This window comes from Mastigoproctus giganteus, chromosome 7 (assembly GCF_048544385.1).
Source record: "Mastigoproctus giganteus isolate SK-2022 chromosome 7, ASM4854438v1, whole genome shotgun sequence".
NCBI classification, from domain to species: Eukaryota; Metazoa; Arthropoda; class Arachnida; order Uropygi; family Thelyphonidae; genus Mastigoproctus; species Mastigoproctus giganteus.
In genome coordinates, this window is record NC_143581.1 from 3,830,945 (window position 1) to 3,852,501 (window position 21,557).

At 37.7% G+C, this 21,557-nt stretch overlaps 1 protein-coding gene across 2 annotated transcripts in view; it reads right to left on the minus strand.

Annotated features, from left to right (window-relative positions):
* tral (LSM14 family protein trailer hitch) overlaps positions 1 to 21,557 on the minus strand; it is a 244,125-nt gene that overhangs the window by 63,247 nt on the left and 159,321 nt on the right. For both annotated transcript variants that reach the window (XM_090378611.1, XM_090378612.1), the window contains exons 5-6: positions 6,652 to 6,801; positions 5,828 to 5,963 (exon numbers count right to left, since the gene is read on the minus strand). In XM_090378611.1, coding sequence (XP_090234737.1) covers positions 5,828 to 5,963; positions 6,652 to 6,801 — 286 coding nt within the window. The remainder of the gene's footprint in view (positions 1 to 5,827; positions 5,964 to 6,651; positions 6,802 to 21,557) is intronic.

A 21,557-nucleotide genomic window follows, 5' to 3' on the forward strand; every position in this document is an offset into this window, starting at 1 on the left:
TGCTGCAACAGGATCTGGAAAGGTTGAGCAGATGGGCTGAGAGGTGGCAAATGAAGTTTAACATTGACAAATGTAAAGTACTACACATGGGAAACAGCAACCCCAGAGCAACGTATCAACTCTGTGGTACTACACTGACAGTGGTAGAGAATGAAAGAGACTTGGGGGTGATTGTGCAGGCAGATATGAAGTTCTCTGAGCGGTGCAGACGGCTGCAAGAGTAGCTCATGGAGTATTGTCAATGATATACAGGAATTTTTCCAGCAGGGATAAGGAGGTAATTATTCCATTGTATAAGGCAATGGTCAGGCCACACCTAGAGTACTGTATACAGGTCTGGAGGCCTCATTTCAAGAAGGATGTAGATCTGCTGGAACGAGTACAGAGAAGGGCAACAAGATTAGTGAATGGAACAAAGGGGTGCTCTTACGAAGAAAGGCTTAAGTTTTGCAAATTACAGTGTCTGGAGACTAGGCACCAGCGAGGTGATCTGATAGAGGTGTATAAAGCCTTGAATGGTTTAAGCATGCTCAATGCTGATGGGATTCTTCCTCTAGGTCAGAAAAATCACCTGAGAGGGCATAAATTCAAATTGAGGAAAGACAGATGTAGGATAGACGTGCGGAAATTTGCCTTTAGCCAGCGGGTGGTTGGTTGGTGGAACAGACTGCCATCCCTTGTGGTGGAGGTTGATAGCCTAAATAAGTTTAAGGCTCAGCTGGACAGGTATTTTGAACGAACAGAGGGGTGAAGTGGAAGTGGGTTTTTTTTTTTTTTTTTGGCTGATGCTGCATAAGCTTGCTTTCTTGCATCAAATGCCTCTACTAATGCTAATGCTGCTCCAGCCAAAAAAAATAAATAAATAAAAAAAAATTTAAGAATTTAAAAATTTAAGAATTATATTCTTAATTTTTTAAAAAAAAATTAAGAATATAATAATAATAATAATAAAAAAATAATAATAATAAATAAGAGAAAAGGAAATGGACAACCAAAGTGTTTCCCTCCTCCCGTAGTTAATTATCCAACTTACCTTTGAATTTCCACAAACTGTCAGCCTCTACCACCCATGTAGGCAACTTATTCCAGTAATTTATAACTGGCTGGCTAAAATAAAACTTCCTACAATCTGTCTAAACATTTCCCCCCATAACTTGAAATTATGGCCCCTTGTTCTAGAATCATTTATAACCATGAAAATTTCATCCTCATTCATTTTGCTTATGCCTCTCAGCCTTAACACCTCAATCAAGTCTCCTCTAAGGTGTCTAGTTTCCAAGCTCTGCAACCCATGCATTGATGTATTTCCTCATATGGGTGCCCTTTTGCCAATCTCACCAGGCAAGTTAGTCGTCTCTGAACCCTTTCAAGAAGCACAATATCTTTCTTTAGGGGCGGTCTCCATACCTGAACACAGTATTCCAAGTGTGGTCTAATAATAGCCTTATACAATGGGATTATGACATCCTTATCTTTACTAGCAATTGTTCAATACATCATCGACAGGACACCATGGGTCTTCCTTGCAACCTGTCTACAATGCTCAGAGAACTTAAAGTCTGACCGTGTCGTAACACCCAAAGCCCCTTTCCTCCACTAAGGGCTTTAGTTCAACTCCGGCAAGTGTATAAGTTATTTTAGGGTTATTGTTACCCAGTTGCAATACCTTACACTTTGCTGGATTAAAGCATAGCTGCCATTTTTCTGACCATCCCTGAAGTCCATCTAGGTCATCCTGAAGAAGCTCTGCTTGGCGGCGATCATTAACTACTCTAACAATCTTTATATCATCTACAAATTTAGACATCACGCCCTCTATCCCTTCATCGATGTCATTTATGAAAATCAAAAACAACAGTGGTCCTAATAATGATCCTTGGGGAAACCCACTTCTTACATCAACCCAATCTGAGAAATAACCAATTATCATAACCATCTGCCTTCTGCCCTGAAGCCATCCATCTAAGGATTTTCCCTGTGATTCCAACCTTTTCCAGCTTATAAAGTAACCGCTCATGTTGGATTAAATCAAATGCTTTGTTGAAATTCATTCCCAAAGTCCAGCTCTTGAGTGACCCTGTCAAAATAGCCTACCAGATCAGTTAAACATGATTTTCCCTTTACAAACCATGCTGAGTATCATTCAGAATTCCATTTCTATTTAAATGATCCTGAATTCCAACTTTGACCATTGTCTCCATGATTTTTCCCCACTACTGAAATTAGACTGACTGGCCGGTAATTTCCTACTTCACTCTTAGACCCGCCTTTATGTATTGGAGACAAATTGGAATCACAATCCAACGGAATCACTCCCGAGCCCAGTGATGCTCGCATAATTAGCCTCAATGGTTCAATGCACTCACTTGCCACCTCCCTTAAGATTATAGGGTATATGCCATCAACTCCACAAGCCTTACTGGTCTGTAAGCTCAAAGGTTTTTTTATTAATAAATATGTGAAATTTCAACATCATTAATTACATTTTTTCAACTTCACTCCCAGAATTTCTCATTAACGTAAAGGGTTTTTCTTCTGTAAATATCAATGCAAAGTACTGTTGAGTTCATTTGCAACTTCAGCTGGGGTATCTAATACTATCTCACGTCCATTACATAAGGGTCCAATTTGGTTTGTTCTTCTCTTCTTTGCATTTATATATGTGAAGAATTCCTTACCCCCCCCCCCCCCGCTTTCTTTTCTACCGATTTCTCATAATCTGGCTTTGCCAGCCTAACCTTTTCTGTGGCACTATTAGAGATCAATTTGTAGCTGTTATACGCTTCTGTACTTTTTATTCGTCTGTAACTTTTCCATGCTGTCTTTTTCTGCTCAAGTAATCTGGCAACTTCATTATTCATCCAACTTGGAATCCTCTTCGTGGAATATTTTTTTAATAGTATATACGCATTCAAGGCTTCTGTGATTAATGTTTTTTAAGGTATACCATAGTTCAATTGTATTCGCTCTCTGTGAGATATCTACCCAGTTAATAGAGGCCACATAGCACCTTAAGCCATCGTAAAGCTATAAACCATTCCTTTGCCTTTAACTGCTGCTACCTCTCTCTCTCTCCACTGTCCACCGTAGAACTCCATGATCACTTCCTGCTACTGGTTCCTGTACCATCAGCTCTATTATCTCATCTGTTTCATGGGTGATGATGAGGTCTAGAGTATTGTTTTCCCTAGTACTTTCCCTGACATGTTGATACAAATAGCAATCAACCTAGTTGATTTAAAATTTGTCCCCATGTTGAGTTTCCCTCCCATTTGCTCCAATCAATTAGAGGCAAATTAAAATCACCCATAATAAGACATTCATGCTTACTTGCCCATTCCATTTGCATGTAGAGGCTCTCATCATAATCTTCACAATCAACTGGCCTATAGATTACTCCCACTCTCATTATACCTTTCCTTCCAACTATCTCACAACATACAGATTTTATATTAGCATGCGAAACATCTGAATCCGGGAAGGCTTTTGTCGCACTCGGGCTACTTTTGATAAGAAGCATGACCTCACCACCCCTTCTATCTTCTCTATCCTTCCTAAATACATTATACATTATACATACCGTACTAAAACTCGTCGTCCTCTATCTCCGGGTGGCACCACGTTTCCGTAAGCCCTATTATACCAGCGTTACTTGTCCTAACGAGCAGTTCGAATTCACTCATTTTATTGACGACACTTCTGACATTACTGTATAAACAATTAAGACTTAGTATAGTCTTAATTGTATAGTTAAATAGTAGTATAGTCTTAATAGTATAGTCTTAATAGTATAGTTAAATACCCTGACAAACCCCTTAAAGCTATTTAAGCTCACTTCCCTGGTATTAGCTGCCCGCCTATTTGAAACATTTATACCCTCAGAACATCTTGCTAATATGTTCTGTTGCGGTAACAAACAAGAACTCTTGGGGTATGTGCAAGTATTAATTTCACCAATATTATCAGATAAACATGTATCTATATTACCTTTGTCCCCCCAAACTAGCAGTTTCCCCTGAACTTTTAATGTATCTTCAATAATACTGGCAAAAACTCTTGCACCACCCTTTTGTTTAAATGTATCCCGTTTGTACAAAACAGATTCCTTCCACCTACAAGTGCAGGCCAAGATAGAAATTTTCCCTCAAAAGCCTTGTAGAATCCTTCAAGTCTTGAAATAATCCACAAGGCTTTCAGCATATAGTCCCTCCTATCGTGCCTGGGCAGAATTGCAGACACATAGACATTGTGACCCAACTCGCAGCATTTCTTCAGCATGGTCCTATATTTGTCTAACAAATCGTCAGATCGTGTATGCTTAATATCATTAGTCCCTACATGAATAATAATATTCTCTTTATCCCCCTTAAAATCTGACAATCTGTTGGTGACATCATTAATAGTTGCTCCTGGCAGACATACCCTGGTTCTAGTCAACCTATCCTTATTACAAAAATATTTTCTGTTTCCTCGACAACAGAGTCTCCTAATAAAACTGAGTCCTTTCGAACCAGAGTAGTCTGCACTTGGTTATTCTGTTCTTGGGCCCGAATCGGGAGTGCATCAGTTGGTAGATTGCTAGAGTCTTGAGTCCCTGACAAGCTCCCAGTTACATTATCCTTGAGGGAAAGCACCCATTTTTTCATAACATGGTTGTTAGATTCCTATAAAATCTTGTATTGTGTGAATCCATGTTATACAAGACAAAGAACCAGTACAAAAAGGGGGGTTATGTTCCAAAAGCTAACAATAATACACCATTTTTTTTATGACTACCGGAAACTTAATTTTTTTTATATAACTGAATATATGTCATACAAACTGTGATACATATATGCCAGATAATGTACGTTTGTTTAATTTTCTTCCTCTTCATTGCTGCTAAGCACAATCAAACGAGAACATTTTCTCTGTTGCAGAATAACTTCGCCTTCTGAACTTTCTTCTGCAGCATCAAGACCTTGTGTATCTTTGGCGCGCGCGCGCTCTCTCTCTCTCTAAAAAATCAGTAATATGGGCTTGTTTGCTTTTGCTTGCTGGATGTTTGTAAATTTAATGGTATGGAGCTAAGCATTTTTGAAGCTCCATTTTGAACTGTGCTCCATTCAGTCAAAGGATCTGCATTCAAAAAATAAGATTCTAATTGCTCAGCTGAGTTGATGCCTTCCCGTATGCTTTTTAGTGTAAAATTTAAAACTTCAGAATTTTCATCTGTGCTATCATCCTCTGAATTGATCTGGTTTACCTCCGATGCCATTTCCACCAAATCCGTTTCACCAGCCTCTTTTCCAAGCAGTAATTCTTGAGCGTCTTCAGTAGTTATATCATCAAAACGGGGGGGGATTACTAATAAAAATACTGTAAAAACACTGTGACGCATAACTTTGATTCTTTATATGTAAAAACTGATCACATTTTAGCCCATAATAACTATAAGCAGCATGGTTATAATGCAGTATAAAGTGTGATGAGTAGAGACACTATCATTCAGTTACTACAAGAAGATTAGGTTAGTTTTTTTCTATTTCTAAGAATTTTTTACCCAGATAAGACAGTATGGATTATAACTTTTTATGGCAATTGAACTATAATGTAAACTAAAAAAAATGCATAATTACAAGATAATATGGTTGTATATTTAACTGTTGTGCATGGAAAGTTATACTTATCTAATGTATGGGAATTATTAAGTTTAGCAAATTTTTATAGTATAAATTTTATTATAACACGAGTGTCATTACTTCCCCTCCAACAAGACACATTATTTAAAGATTGTACTGCATTATACTTATTATTTACTAACAGAGTTTAGAAAGAAAACACTCACCCTTTACTTCTCTCTAAGGCTTCACAACTGATGTTATCAAAAAATGATTTGCTTTTATCATAATAAACAACAGGTTCTTCTTCTTCCGGGGCATCACCACTGCCATTGTCAGTCCATAATTCTTCTTTCTTGTCATCTAATTTAGAGAGAGAGAGAATATTAAACATATGAACCCATGTAAAAAAAAAAAAAAAAAAGAACCCTTTCAAAGTGAGAATATCTTAGTATTTAGACTTTCTTTTCATATACCAAGGGTGTAATATTTTATATAATCGAATATTTAAAACTGTATTAATTCAATGCAATAAACACCTTATATTAAAAACCTCAATAAAATATAAGAAAAATTCAAATATGCTCCTAAAATGTACATACAGTACGCTACCCACTTTTCTTTTAATAGCATCCTTGCTTTGATTGTCAGACCAGACAACATCTAAGGAACCACCTTTCTAGATATTGTAATTATACAATTTTTTAAAGGCACAAAGTGATATGTCTATTAGTTTTGGTGTACACTAATGGGTTAATAAAAAGTGTGACTACTGCTTAACCAACACTTCAAAATCTGAATTCTATTGTTATTGTTTGTTATTTGGTTTTTAAGAGCATTAGCAACTAAGGCCATATTGCTCCGGGGATATGCGGTGGTCATTCCCTGACCTTTCCGCATCCTCCGTATTTGGTGGTGACGGGCTCGAACCCCGGTTTAATCAAGAAGCATGTGCTACGCACTGCTGCTCCTTCCCACCTGGCTACGGAGGCGCCTTCTGAACTCTATATTGTAACTTATTTTTTTAAGATAGGCAGAGACTAATGCTTACCAATTTTTATTTTTGCGAGCTTTCCCTCTAGCTCTTGAAATTCTGCATTTGCCTGTTCAAAATCATATTCTCCTTCAAACTGAAGAACATCCTTTGTCCGACCAGAAAAGTTTTGTCGTCCACGCTGACCTCTTCCTCTACGCTGTGGTCCTAATCATAAAAGATATATATATATATATATATATAAACACACACAATATTATTATTTTATAAATCAACAGGGATTACCTTTATTTTAGATATAGGAAGCTTCTTTTCCAACTCTCCTAGTCCAACTCGCTAATAATTCTTGAGGGTGGCGATATTAATTTTGCAAAACAGAAACAGGTGGGACATCTTCCCCACTGTCAGAACTGTAGTGTTCAGACTGTGCGGTCTCAACGATGAGCGTTCAAGACTTCTGTCTTCAAACACCATACCTCTGGCAGCAAGGAAACCATTACGTGGATTGGCATAAAATTAGATTTTGAAGGCCTAAACTGTTTAATAAATATGGACCGATTATTTCTTTTGGTCCTGTAGCTAGAATTTAGAGTTAAATTTAGGGGTCTAATAAAATTGGATATTGTGGGGGGGGGGGGATTTTTCTCTACATTCCTTAAGTCGGACTGAAACTTTTCAGGCGTCATGTTCACAGGAATAGAGCAACTCACAATTAATCCGAAACTTTTGTCTTATGTTGTAGTGTTTGTTCTTCACGCATGCGTATAGGAATGGCCTACGGATATTGATTGAAGTTTCATGTAGTTTCATCTCTAAGGTTTCTGCAATAAGTAGTTTGTGGTAGTTGTGTTGAATATTTATAATTTTTTTCATTAAAGCTGAATGAATGTCGTTCATTTATTGCGTGGAATGAAAGTTCTGATGCATTTGAACGACCCACCTGCACAGAAACTTCGTGTTGTTTTGCTCGAAGCTGTGCCACTTCCATGGTAGATCCTACATAAACAGCGTCGCAATTTTTGCATGGGATGCTGTATACGAGGTCAGGCTGTGATTGGAATGTGGTGTTTGAAGGTCGATTTCTGAAGAATGTGTATAATTTGTTCAAGGGTTTTGCTATGATTTTCATGTCGGTTCCCTTGCATATTTGGTTAAGTTTATTGTACCAGTACTCAACATATGGAATGGTGATGAAATGTATTTTGGTCTTGTCAGATTTTTGTGCAATGTTTGTTGCGAGGTTGTTGTTATTTATTTTATCACGGGCTATTGTTTTAACTTTGTTTATATAGGTTAGCGGGTAACCCCTATTTGAGAATCTTCTAGTTAATTCATTTATTTCAGTGGTTAGAGAAATCTGGGTGGAAGAATATTTAAAGGCGTTAAGAAATTGGTTCAGCATGACCGATTTTTTGTATGGTGGGGGATGATAACTGTGGAAATGCAAAAGCATCCCCTTATTAGTGGGTTTTCTATATATGCTGATATTTAGTTTTTGTCCTAATCTGTGTATGGTAAAATTAAGGAAATTTATGGAGTGGGTTTCTGCTTCAATTTCTAATTCAAATTTTAACCTCTGATGGGTGTTATTAAAAACCTTTCAGGTTTATTTGATGGATGTTATTAAAAAAGTACAATAAACTTAACCAAATATGCAAGGGAACCGACATGAAAATCATAGCAAAACCCTTGAACAAATTATACACATTCTTCAGAAATCGACCTTCAAACACCACATTCCAATCACAGCCTGACCTCGTATACAGCATCCCATGCAAAAATTGCGACGCTGTTTATGTAGGATCTACCATGGAAGTGGCACAGCTTCGAGCAAAACAACACGAAGTTTCTGTGCAGGTGGGTCGTTCAAATGCATCAGAACTTTCATTCCACGCAATAAATGAACGACATTCATTCAGCTTTAATGAAACAAAAATTATAAATATTCAACACAACTACCACAAACTACTTATCGCAGAAACCTTAGAGATGAAACTACACGAAACTTCAATCAATATCCGTAGGCCATTCCTATTGTCCGACGATTGGTCACTTATATGCACGCATATGTGAAGAACAAACACTACAACACAAGACAAAAGTTTCGGATTAATTGTGAGTTGCTCTATTCCTGTGAACATAACGCCCGAAAAGTTCTAGTCCGACTTAAGGAATGTAGAGAAAAATCCCCCCCCACCACAATATCCAATTTTATTAGACCCCTAAATTTAACTCTAAATTCTAGCTACAGGACCAAAAGAAATAATCGATCCATATTTATTAAACAGTTTAGGCCTTCAAAATCTAATTTTATGCCAATCCACGTAATGATTTCCTTGCTGCCAGAGGTATGGTGTTTGAAGACAGAAGTCTTGAGCGCTCATTGTTGAGACCGCACGGTCTGAACACTACGGTTCTGACAGTGGGGAAGACGTCCCACCTGTTTTGCAAAATTGATATTGCCATCCTCAAGAATTATTAGCGAGCTGGACTAGGAGAGTTTGAAAAGAAGCTTCCTATAACTAAAATAAAGATAATCCCTGTTGATTTATAATATAATAGAATATAGGAATTATCCAGCACTTAATAGCTCTCAATTATCAACACAATTTTATGTACATGTTGCTATTGCTATTGCTATTTTGGTTTTTAGGAGCATTAGCAACTAAGGCCATATTGCTCCGGGAATATGCGGTGGTCATTCCCTGACCTTTCCACATCCTCCGTATTTGGTGGTGACGGGCTCGAACCCCGGTCTAATCAAGAAGCGTGTGCTACGCACTGCTGCTCCTTCCCACCTGGCTACGGAGGAGCCATTTATGTACATGTGTAAAATGCTATTTTTAACAAAGTTCCTTTCAATGATTGAACAGGTATACAATAAATTTCTGATTATAAAAGATGATGCGTTACCCAATTCCTAAAACTTGCATTAACTTTTAAATGCTTAACTTATATATCCCAAAACTAATCTAAAATAAAATTAAATTGGGATATAACTTTTGTAACATTCAAAAATATAATTTAACACTGAGAAAAAAGTTAACAATCTCAATAAACTATAAAAATGACATTACTCAAATTAAACAGTCCAGTGTAAAAACAAATAGAGGAAAGAACAACAATATTCATTTTACAAGTATGTAATGGAAAAAAAAAAAAAAAAAAAACCCAGCAATTAACTGATTCAATAGAAGAACAGTGTACAAACAATAGAAATATACAAGGTGTGATGTAAAAGTTTTATTGAAATAATATTTGAGAAATGATGAAACTAACCATCTATTCAATCAATCTCCTTTTTTAGGAAGTAATCTCATTGACAAAGGATATACAGTAGACTTTCAGAATAATGGCACCTTCAGGGATTCAAGATGCCATTATTTCAATTTTTCCGTTATCTAGAAAGTTTTATTTTTAATATATTTAATGCAAAAATAATGAGGCTAAATAAGAAACAGAAAGATTAAGAATGCAATTTTCTTAACTGCACACAAAAAAACATATAATCCAATGTTATATTCTGCCATTAATACACTCCTACCGCCGACTGGGCTAGCCGGGTAAGTAAAGTGCCTGCCTGGCAATCCAAAGGTCGCGGGTTTGATTCCCGCCTCGGGCCTGGATCAAAGTACTGCAAAAACCTTGGGAGGTACATGATGGCCACAGAAGCCTATGCGCCAACAACTACCAAAAAAAAAAAAAAAAAAAAAAAACCACTCCTACCTACACCCCGTTCTATTTTCTTTATTATATCAAGTTTAGTCTGTGCGGGTAGCACAGTGATATCATCACCGTCCTCCATAGCCGAGTTAGTCTCAGGCATAGATAGCAAGGTCCCCCCCCAACAAAACGGAGGTTTTTTGTCCAGCAAAACAGACAAATCAACCAGAGAACACACAAAATTTTCAGACACAATACACATGGGTATATGAATTAACTTTCAGGATACCCCTGAAATTATATTGTTTGTCACTAAGCTTCAATGTTTTTTTTTTCCTTCTCTGTATGAGATTTATTAACTTTAGGAACCATACTGAGAGTTTTTTAATTTAAAATAAATGTAAAACAGCAGCATAATCCATGATATCAGTACAGAATTCACTTTCAAAATGGCAAATGTAAACAAATACAGTAATCGTGTGACTTGCCGTTTTCTTTTTCCCGGCACTGCAAGACATCTGCACGGTGTGTAAACATACAATCTCAATGTGCCGTTAGCGCGAATGTTCTGTTATTTTGAGAGTCTACTTTATTGATCACAATGATTCTGGAAGCATTGTTGATAGGCTTCTTTTGAAATTGCAAAAATCAATGGATCACAGTGTCCACTGATTACCACTCATAAGAGTGGTAATCAATGGACACTGCTCATCGTGGACTAATGTTATTAGTGGAGTTCCTCAGGGTTCAGTGTTGGGTCCATTATTGTTTTCTGTATTTATAAATAATATTGATGATGGTATATCAAGCTTAATGTCCAAGTTTGCAGATGATACAAAGGTTGGCACGGTTGTTAAGGACACTACTGACGCTATGTTGCTGCAACAGGATCTGGAAAGGTTGAGCAGATGGGCTGAGAGGTTGCAAATGAAGTTTAACATTAACAAATGTAAAGTATTACATATGGGAAACAGCAATCCCAGAGCAACGTATAAACTCTGTGGTACTACACTGAATCACAACGTATCAACTCTGTAGAGAATGAAAAGAACCTAGGAGTAATTGTGCAAGCAGATATGAAGTTCTCTGAGCAGTGCAGACGGGCTGCAAGTGTAGCTCATGGTGTCTTGTCAATGATATACAGGAATTTCTCTAGCAGGGATAAGGAGGTGATTATTCCCTTGTATAAGGCAATGGTCAGGCCACACCTAGAGTACTGTATACAGGTCTGGAGGCCTCATGCTGATGGGATTCTTTCTCTTGCTCAGAATAATCACCGGAGAGATTCAAATTGAAGAAAGACAGATGTAGGATAGATGTGCAGAAATTTGCCTTTAGCCAACGGGTAGTTGGTTGGTGGAACAGACTTCCATCCCTTGTCGTGGAAGTTGATAGTCTAAATAAATTTAAGGCTCAGCTGGACAGGTATTTTGAACGAACGGAGGGGTGAAGTGGAAGTTTTTTTTTTTTTTTTTCTGGCTGATGCTGCATAAGCTTGCTTTCTTGCATCATATGCCTCTACTAATGCTAATGATAATCATGTGACTTGCCGTTTTCTTTTTTTGGCACTGCAAGACATCTGCACGGTGTGTAAACATCCAATCTCAATGTGCCATTAGCGCGAATGAATGTTCCGTTATTTTGAGAGTACTTTACTGATCACAATGATTCTGGAAGCATTGTTGATAGGCTTCTTTTGGAATTGCTAAAAGTTCCAGTGTTGCAATCTGAATAATTTCTGCAGTTGTTTTATTTTTAATTTGCAAAAATTACAATATTTGCAAATCTGTAACCTTTCAAGAGGCTTTAAGCTGGGGGGGGGGGGAGCAGTTTTATTCTTATGAGTATGACAGATGGGAGACAACAGTGGAGGTGCTTCCCAAGTAATTCTTGAATGGAAAGTGAAGGGTGTGCAGGAGCATTGTAACAATACAATTGCCAAATCATCAAAGCCCACTTCTCCAACCGTTTTTCCCTTAACAGCACTGCATAATCTCCATAGAACTGTTTTGTAGTGTTCCTGGTAGCCTGTTTGACCATGCAGGATGAACTCAAATTTTGTTTTCATTAATTTTTTAAATATTGTATTAGGCGATCCTTGCTACGAATTTACAAAATCATACAAATAACAGGCAGTTTCTGATCAGGAATATATTAATGCCCTATAGAATCAAAAAATATTATAAACATGATCTTCATATTTGATCAAGATTGCTTGCTTTCCTGGGTGATAGCTATATTCAATTTCCAGCAATGATGGAAGAAACAAACTGTAGGCTGATAGCAGCATGTCAATGAAGATACTGACAAGCGATACACAAACTTTTCTGAAATGCATCATGTTGCCACATGTTAAAATTGATTGGATACCACAGGATATACCAATTTCACTAGAAACTTTGTGGCTAGCTAAACATCAATCACTCCTGATGAGATGAATGCAAATAATTGAATCAATGACTTCTAAAGTTGAAGGGTGGCAGAGCGAGTATCACCTTTGATAGGTAAAAAGCCCTCTTAACACCTGGAGAACCACAAGGTCCTTGAATGACACACAGCACTTCCCCAAAAGCTGCTTTTAACAATTTGTGGATTTGTTTCACATTCCCTAATTTGAAACAAAACTTGATGCAAAAGTGCTGCACAATAAAATCAGTCATTTAAAATGCAAAAAAACATAAATCACCTTCTATCCAACACAAGCTAATTCAGACTGACTGCAGATGAATGAGTGATTACAAATCTTCAAGCAAGGTTACAATACATCATTACAGCTTTTAAGAATAGGTCTTACTTGACCAAATTTATTAGTAATGCCATAAACTATCACCCTTTAAGTATTCCAACTAATTCCTTCACAGAAAAATACTTATACCACATGATTAGAATGCAGATTCAGAAACAGGTATTCCATCATGCAGATATTTCACTGGTCCCCCACCCCAAACTTTTCACCACAGTGGATCAATTGTTTTTCACATTTTTTTATTGATTTTAACATGTCTGACATGTTAAAATCTCATTTTTGAGATTTCAACACAAAGACTCATTTTTGTCTTGCATTGGTAAACATCACTACAGCAAGAGTGATTCAGACTTAGGGTAGATAAACGCCTCTCCAATCCACTCATTGTATATCTTGAGCTATGGACGTGCATCACTTCTAACCAGTGGCAACTGTTAATCCTTTTTATACTACTGATGACAGTAGAGTAGGAAACTACTCTACTGTCATCATGCATGGTATCCTTCCTGCCATACACATTCAGCCATCCTGAACTACAGGAAAGGAAGTTAGAATAGATGTGTGAAAGTTTGCCATTAGCCAGTGGGTAGTTGATTGCTGGAACAAAACTTCCATCTGTTAAAATTGATTGGATACCACAGGATATACCAATTTCACTAGAAACTTTGTGGATAGCTAAACATCAATCACTCCTGATGAGATGAATGAAAATGATTGAATCAATGACTTCTAAAGATGAAGGGTGGAAGAGCGAGTATCACCATTGATAGGTAAAAAGCCCTCTTAACACCTGGAGAACCACAAGGTCCTTGAATGACACATAGCACTTCCCCAAAAGCTGCTTCTAACAATTTGTGGATTTGTTTCACATTCCCTAATTTGAAACAAAACTTGATGCAAAAGTGCTTAAATTGTGGAAGTAAATAGCTTAAGAATCTGCAGATAAAAGAACCACTATGTGGCAGTGATCACAGTGTGCTGAAGTGGGATTTACTCAAAGAGGTAACTACCATCAGGAATAAAGCAGGAATAAAGAGAAGGGTTTTTGCTTTCGTAAAGGTGACTACGGTGGTCTGAGACAGTATTTAAAGTCTATACAGTGGGACCAACGGATGGTGTTACCAACAGCAAATTCAAAATGGGAACCATTCGAAGAATTTATCTTGGAAGCTACTAGGCTTTACATACCAACTAAGAAATATTGCTCAAGGAATATTGCTTGAGCAATATTCCTTGAGCACTAAGAAATATTGCTCAAGGTTTAGGACTAAATGGATGCCAGATGAACTAATGAGACATGTGGCAGAGAAGAAAAATGCATGGAATACATATAAATTAATGGGTGACATGGAAGCCTATGATAGATATAAGCTGGTCTGTAACCAAGTCACAAAGGAGTTTAGGCAGGCAAAGGCAGATTATGAGAAATCCTTGGCAAAGAATGCAAAGAAAAACAGCAAAGAGTTCTTTGCTTATGTAAATTCTAGAAGGAAAGGGATGAATCAGATTGGTCCACTGGATATTGATGATTCAACTGTTGATGATCCTGCTCAGATGGCTAACAAACTAAATGAGTATTTTGCATCTATATTCACCGATGAGGAGTTATTCAGGGATGGAAATGGCAGAGGTGAGTTAAAATCTGGCAGTGAGCTGGATGATTTTGTAATAACTGAGAGGTAAGTGGAGGAGAAATTGTTGAAGATAAATATAAAAAAGGCACCCGGGGTGGACGGGATCTATCCAGTATATTAAAGGAGGCAGCAAAGGAAGTAAGCAAACCCTTAGCCATAATTATGAGAGCTTCTTTGGACCCAGCGGAGGTACCCATGGACTGGAGATATGCAAATGTGACCCCCGTTCACAAAGGAGGATCAAAGGGCAACACAAGTAATTAGAGACCTGTTAGTTTAACTTCTGTTCCAGGAAAATTAATGGAGGCCCTGGCAAAAGAAGCACTGCAGGATCACCTAGACGAGACTTCAGTTATAGCTCGGACACAGCATGGCTTTGTTAACGGAAAGTCTTGCCTGACCAATTTGATTGGATACTATGATGTGGTCACAAAGGAATTGGATGCAGGGAATAACTTTGCTATCATATATTTGGATCTTAGAAAGGTTTCTGATACTGTTGCACATGGAAGACTGCCAACTGGGCTAGCCAGGTGGGTGAAGTGCCTGCTTAGCAAACCAAAGGTCGTGGGTTCAAATCCCGCCTCGGGCTTGGATCAGAGTAGGAAATGCAATAACCTTTGGAGGTGCAATATGGCCACAGAAGCTGATGCACCAACAACTAACAAAAAAAAAAAAAAAAAAAACATGGAAGACTGCTGCACAAATTGGAGCAGTGTGGAATTGGAGGCAAATTGCTGCTATGGATAAAGGGATGGTTGAGTGGGAGAAGACAGAGAGTGGTAATCAATGGACACTGCTCATCGTGGACTAATGTTATTAGTGGAATCCCTCAGGTTCAGTTTTGGGTCCATTGTTGTTTTCTGTATTTATAAATGATACTGATGATGGTATATGAAACTTAATGTCCAAGTTTGCAGACGATATGAAGGTTGGCAGGGTTGTTAAGGACACTAATGACAGTACACTGGTGCAACAGGATTTAGAAATGAGCAGATGGGCTGAGAGGTGGCAAATGAAGTTTAAACTGACAAATGTAAAGCACTACATATGGGAAGCAGCAACCCCAGAGCAATGTATCAACTCTGTGGTACTACACTGACAGTGGTAGAGAATGAAAAGGACCTAGGGGGTAATTGTGCAGGCAGATATGAAGTTTTCTGAGCAGTGCAGACGGTCTGCAAGAGAAGCTCACAGTGTCTTGTCAATGATATACAGGAATTTTTCTAGCAGGGATAAGGAGGTGATTATCCCCTTATATAAGGCAATGGTCAGGCCACACCTTGAGTACTGTATACAGGTCTGGAGGCCTCATTTTAAGAAAGATGTAGAGATGTTGGAACGAGTACAGAGAAGGGCAACAAGATTAGTGAATGGAACAAAAAGTTGCTCTTATGAAGAAAAGCTTAAATTTTGCAAATTACAGTGTCTGGAGACTAGGTACCTGCGAGGTGATCTGATTGAGGTGTATAAAGCCTTGAATGGTTTGAGCATGCTCAATGCTGATGGAATTCTTCCTCTTGCTCAGAATAATCATTTGAGAGGGCATAAATTCAAATTGAGAAAAGACAGATGTAGGATAGATGTGCGGAAGTTTGCCTTTAGCCAGTGGGTGGGTGGTTGGTTGGTTGGTGGAACATACTTCCAACCTTTGTTGTGGAAGTTTAATGGCCTAAATAAATTTAAGGCTGAGCTGGATAGGTACTTGGAACGAACGGTGGGGTGAAATGGGAGTGTTGTTTTGCATCATATGCCTCTACTAATGCTAATGCTAAATAAATTCAAGGCAGAACTAGACAAACACTTGGAATGAATGGATCAGTGAAATGGGGATGGGTTTTTTTTTTTTTTTTTGTTGGCTGATGCCGTATAAGCTTGCTTTCTTGCATAATTTGCCTCTACTAATGCTATAATCAGCATTCCATTCAGTATTCACATGATTTCCTGGTTGATCCTTGAGATGTCTCTTTACCTAACAATGTAACTTGTCTCACATTAGGAGCATTCAATTTTATAGATAATCCTGCTCCTGAACATTTCCATAGTAAGATTTTGATTGGAGGGAAGAACAGCCTGCAGTTTCTTTTCTGGTAACTAACTTTCTGCTTTGAATAGTATACTGCTTTAACGCTAGCCATATTTCCCAAAACCTACTAGGTAAATTGGAATGCAAGTCACACCAGCACTGAGAAGACGTTCCTCTTATGGAGCTTGCTTATTCACAAAAATTTCACATCTGTCTAGGATCCAGTCTGGGAATCACAAAGCACTTAAATTCATTTACACTCTGTTCACCTCCCATCTTCACTACAGTGTGACCACATCGAAGTTATTATAACTCATGCTGTATTATTTTTATTAGCATTGGCATTAGTTAAGGCATATGATGCAAGAAAGCAAGCTTATACAGCATCAGAGAAATAAGAGGGGAAAAAAAAAAACCTCACATTTTATCCATTCGGTCACTCCAAATGTTTGTCTAGTTCAGCCTTAAATTTATTTAAGCTATCAACTTCCACAACAACAGATGGAAGTCTGTTCCAGCAATCAACTACCCGCTGGCTAAAGGCAAACTTCCGCACATCTATTCTACAACTGTCTCTCGTCAATTTGAATCAATGCCCACTCAGGTTCTTAATCTGAACAAGCAGAAGTATCCTGTCAGCATTGAGCCTGCTCAAACCTTATACACCTCGATCAGATCAACTTGCAGGTGCCTAGTCTTCAGATGCTGCAACTTGAAGGACTTAAGCCTTTCTTTGTAAAAGCACCTCTCTGTTCCTCTCACCAATCTTGTTGCCCTTCTCTGTACTTGTTCTAGCAACTCTACATCCTTCCTAAAATGACTTATGTGCTAGTGCATGACAATATGCATGAAGAAGCACAGTAGTTTTGGTCAGCACACTATGGATTTTAACATGTATCATGTTCCTCACCTCAGAGTGATTTTTGAATATCAGTAGTTTTCCTTATAATGAATTTTTTTCCAGGTTGGTTGGTTGGTTGTTAGGTTTTATTTGCGCATTAGCAACTAAGGCTATAATGTGCCGTTTTTTCCAGGAAGAGATTGTGGATGCTCAGTGATGAACATTCACAATCCTCATATTTTTATCTCTTAGACAATTGAAAAGGAGTAGTACTGTATCTCTAATGACCTTCATATTGGAAAAAATTAAAAGGCAATATCTAATCTGAACTTTCAATGATAACTGTTCAAACACTACGGCAGGTCTCATCAAACATGGCAATAAGAGTTTTTCCCCCTTACATTTGGAATGGAAGAAGACACGTTCAATATCTACAACATTATGGGAGACTCCTATTCCGATCCTGAATTTCAACTATTATATTTATAATAGTATAATTTTATAATAAATAATAACACTGGTCGGCAAAAAAAAAAAAAAAAAAATTTTCAATCTTGTAGATTTGACATTGTTGAATTCAAATATGGCAACCATACTGCTGTAACATCCACCAATTTTAAGGGGGACAGAATTAAAGTCAAAATCTAAGTTTCTAGAAAAAAAATTTCATATATTTTGAGAAAATGTTACATACAGTACTAATATCGAACAATGGATCTATTAACCTTATTCCATTTACAAAAATGCTCATCTGATAACAAAACACTTATTTTTTTGTTGTTTTCTGCCTTTTATAATCGTCCACTGGTGTCTCCTGTATGAGATTCCAATAGTCTGCCAACATATTTGGACTCCATTTTCCCCGGTATCATTTTTCCATTTGAGAAATATCTTGGTGAAACCTTTCATTGTATTCATCAGCGACCACTCAGAAATTTTCATGAAAAAAGTCTAAATGGGATTGTAGGAAATGAAGCTTTGATGGCATGTTGCATCCCAACTCTCTGTTCACTAAAATTAGCTCATCCACAATTTCCCTGTAATTTTGTGATTCTCATTTGCCTAAAAAAGTTCCAGCAGACATTTTCAAATGATTTCCAGTCTCTTATTTCTGTAGCATTTAATTTTTTTTAGTTAATTCCTCATCTTGGAATAGCAGTTTGATTGAGGACCCACAAAAATTCCCTTTTTTATCATGGTCTCGCTGATTCAAGGAAACTTTTCCCTTAAACAGAAAAATTCTTCTCCACTTTTGTCTATAACTTTCGCAAATATATATATTTTTTTATCAAACCTAGCTCAACATGTAATGGAGGCATAAATAGATTTTTGACTTATCCACCCAAAGGAGGATATGCTACATTTTTCTGGCCTGGTGTAGTTTCTGAACAGCATGGCCATTTGCATAAAAAGCAACAGCAGTGTATCCACCTTGCAACTCAGTCAGCAAAGCTACCACTTTTAGGTTGGCACAGATATTCCATTTGTATTTTTGATATCATATTTTTTGCAAAAGAACTTGTAGGTTCTGGTACTTTTCCTTCATGTGAACTGCATGGGCCAATGGTATAAATGGATACTTATTTCCATTATGAAGTAAAACTGCTTTCAAACTGACCATGGATGAATCAATGCAAAGCCTCTGCTTCTCAGTGGAGGCTTTTCACTGATTCACATAAAAGTACTCCAGATATAACTCTTTCATTAATTCCCAGACAATGTTACAATAAACCAAAGCACTATCCACGGAGTAATAGGTCATTATGTTAGATTGTCTCTTCCTAAAAAGACACTTTGACACCTTTTTCAAGGATTCCACTGCTGAAGCCATGACTGAGCCTTGGTTTTGGAGAGGTTCCAAATCTCTGACCAAATTGTTCAATTCTGCCTGAGTGATTAGATGTGGCTTTGCAGTATAAAGAGTTGAAAAGTCTGGATCTGTACTCATTCTGGGTTCTGCACCTTCTGGACTTTTCCGATCCTGAATCAGTGTCACGTCCACAAGTTTCTGGTGACTTTGGCACTGGCATTATTTCATTGCGAGGATGGGATACTCTACTTTATGCTTGGATTGCCCAGAAAAACCAGAAACATTGGTCATGCAAAAGTAACAATCATTTATGCGGTCTCAAGGTTCCTTGCTATATCACCAAAACAGCAAAGGGCTGATTGATTGATTTAAGAATTCTTTGCGCAAGAGCTACTGCGGCTAAAATATGCCAGGAAGGTTTTATATGACAGTTTTGTTCTTATTTGTATTTTGCTGTGAATAGTTTCCAAGAGTCACCGAATGACTATAGCTTACTGCAGAGAAAAATATCAGGTTTCATATTTGATTATAGTAATTTGTTTCCTTGAGGAACTAAAAAACATCTGCTATATTTTTCCTATCTTCCAGTATGGTTTTGAGAGTGAGGAAGTGATGTTTGGTAATTTGGTAATCAACTCTTTGAAGCAGTTTTGGCGCTCGGTTGCAAAAGCTTGATAAATAATTAGTACATGTTCCACTGTTTGTTGTGTGTGACAGGTAGGATATAGAGGGGGATCCTCTCCTCGCAAAGGATGAGAGTGGCTGAAATGCGTGTCCCCTATTCTTAACCTTGCAAGTATCACTTCGTCATGTCTATTTTGCTGTATGCTGGATTTACATGGTTGGAGTAAACTTTTATTTTGATGCGATTTGTTATTGGGTAGTACATGCCATTGCTGTTGCCAGTGATGTATCCCACTGTGATGAATAACTTGTTTGTAATCTGAGAAAGGGATATATTCTGATACAGAAATGTTGTTTTTTGATTCTTTAATAGCTCTGTCTGCTTGTTCATTACCATGTATTCTGACATGGCTTGGAATCCAGCAAAATCTAATGTTATGACATTGTTCAAGGAGTTTTGATACTCGATATTGAATTTGCTGTTGTAGTGAATGTTTGTTAGAGTTGATATTTTGTATTGCCATCATGGAGCTAAGGGAGTCAGCTCCATGAAAATGATGCCGTTTTGGGAACTTGAATGTTCGATTTGGTTTAGTGCTAATATAATAGCTTGCAATTCTGCAGTATAAATGCTGCAGTCTTTTGGGAGTTTTTGGGCCAATGTAATGTCAGAAAAGTAAACTGCCACTCCCACATGAGATTCAGTTACAGAGCCATCATTTCTTTTCTCTTATTAATTTTTTTTATTATTATTTTTTTACTTTTTTTCTTCTTATTATTCAAGGTGTTATTTTATTTTATTATTTATTTTTTTTTTATTTTTTGGCTGGTGCAGCATAAGCCATAGGCTTCCTTGCACCATGTAGCCATTACTAATACACTGGCGGAAAAGTTTCTAGAAGGCTCATTTTTTTTTAGAAAGCAATGATCTGAAAATTGTGCCTTGTAAGCAGCATGCAGATGTTGATAGTTTATACGAGAAAGGGTTTGTTTGCCCCAAGGAGAAGGTTTTTTAATCTCAGTTCGTAGGTTTATTGATTCCTTCACTGTTTCTATTTCATAGTTTCTATTCAAATACTACTGACATTTAATTTATTGATTTTATTAATTTAAACTACCATGCCCCGAACTAGAGCAGCAAAGCAACGGGCACAAAATGGCAGGAGTGTTGTGACTCGGGGGAGAACTGAGGGGGGCGATTCTCCAACGCGTCACAGCCTAAAAAAATGTGCAACTTGTGAAATGTTTGCCGAACTCTCTGGAACGGAACATGATATTGCCATGGGGGATGTCTTTGTGTGTGCGCGATGTAAGGAGTGTAAGGAAATCAGGCGACAACTCAGCGTTGTTATGGGCCTATATGAGAGTTTGAAGGACAGGGTGGATGCCCTCGAAGGAAATAAATTGAGGGGCCCATCAAGCTCTCAGCTGCCCACATCAACGCCAGAGCTTGCACTTGGTCATCACGCAACACAGCGGCAACCCCCAAGGCAGAATGCGCTGGTCCCACAGGAACTATTAGTTGTTGGTGACTCTATTGTCAGGGAAACGGGGAACATGCTATGTAAAAAGGATAGGTGGAACAGGACCAGGGTATGTCTGCCAGGGGCAAAGGTTGA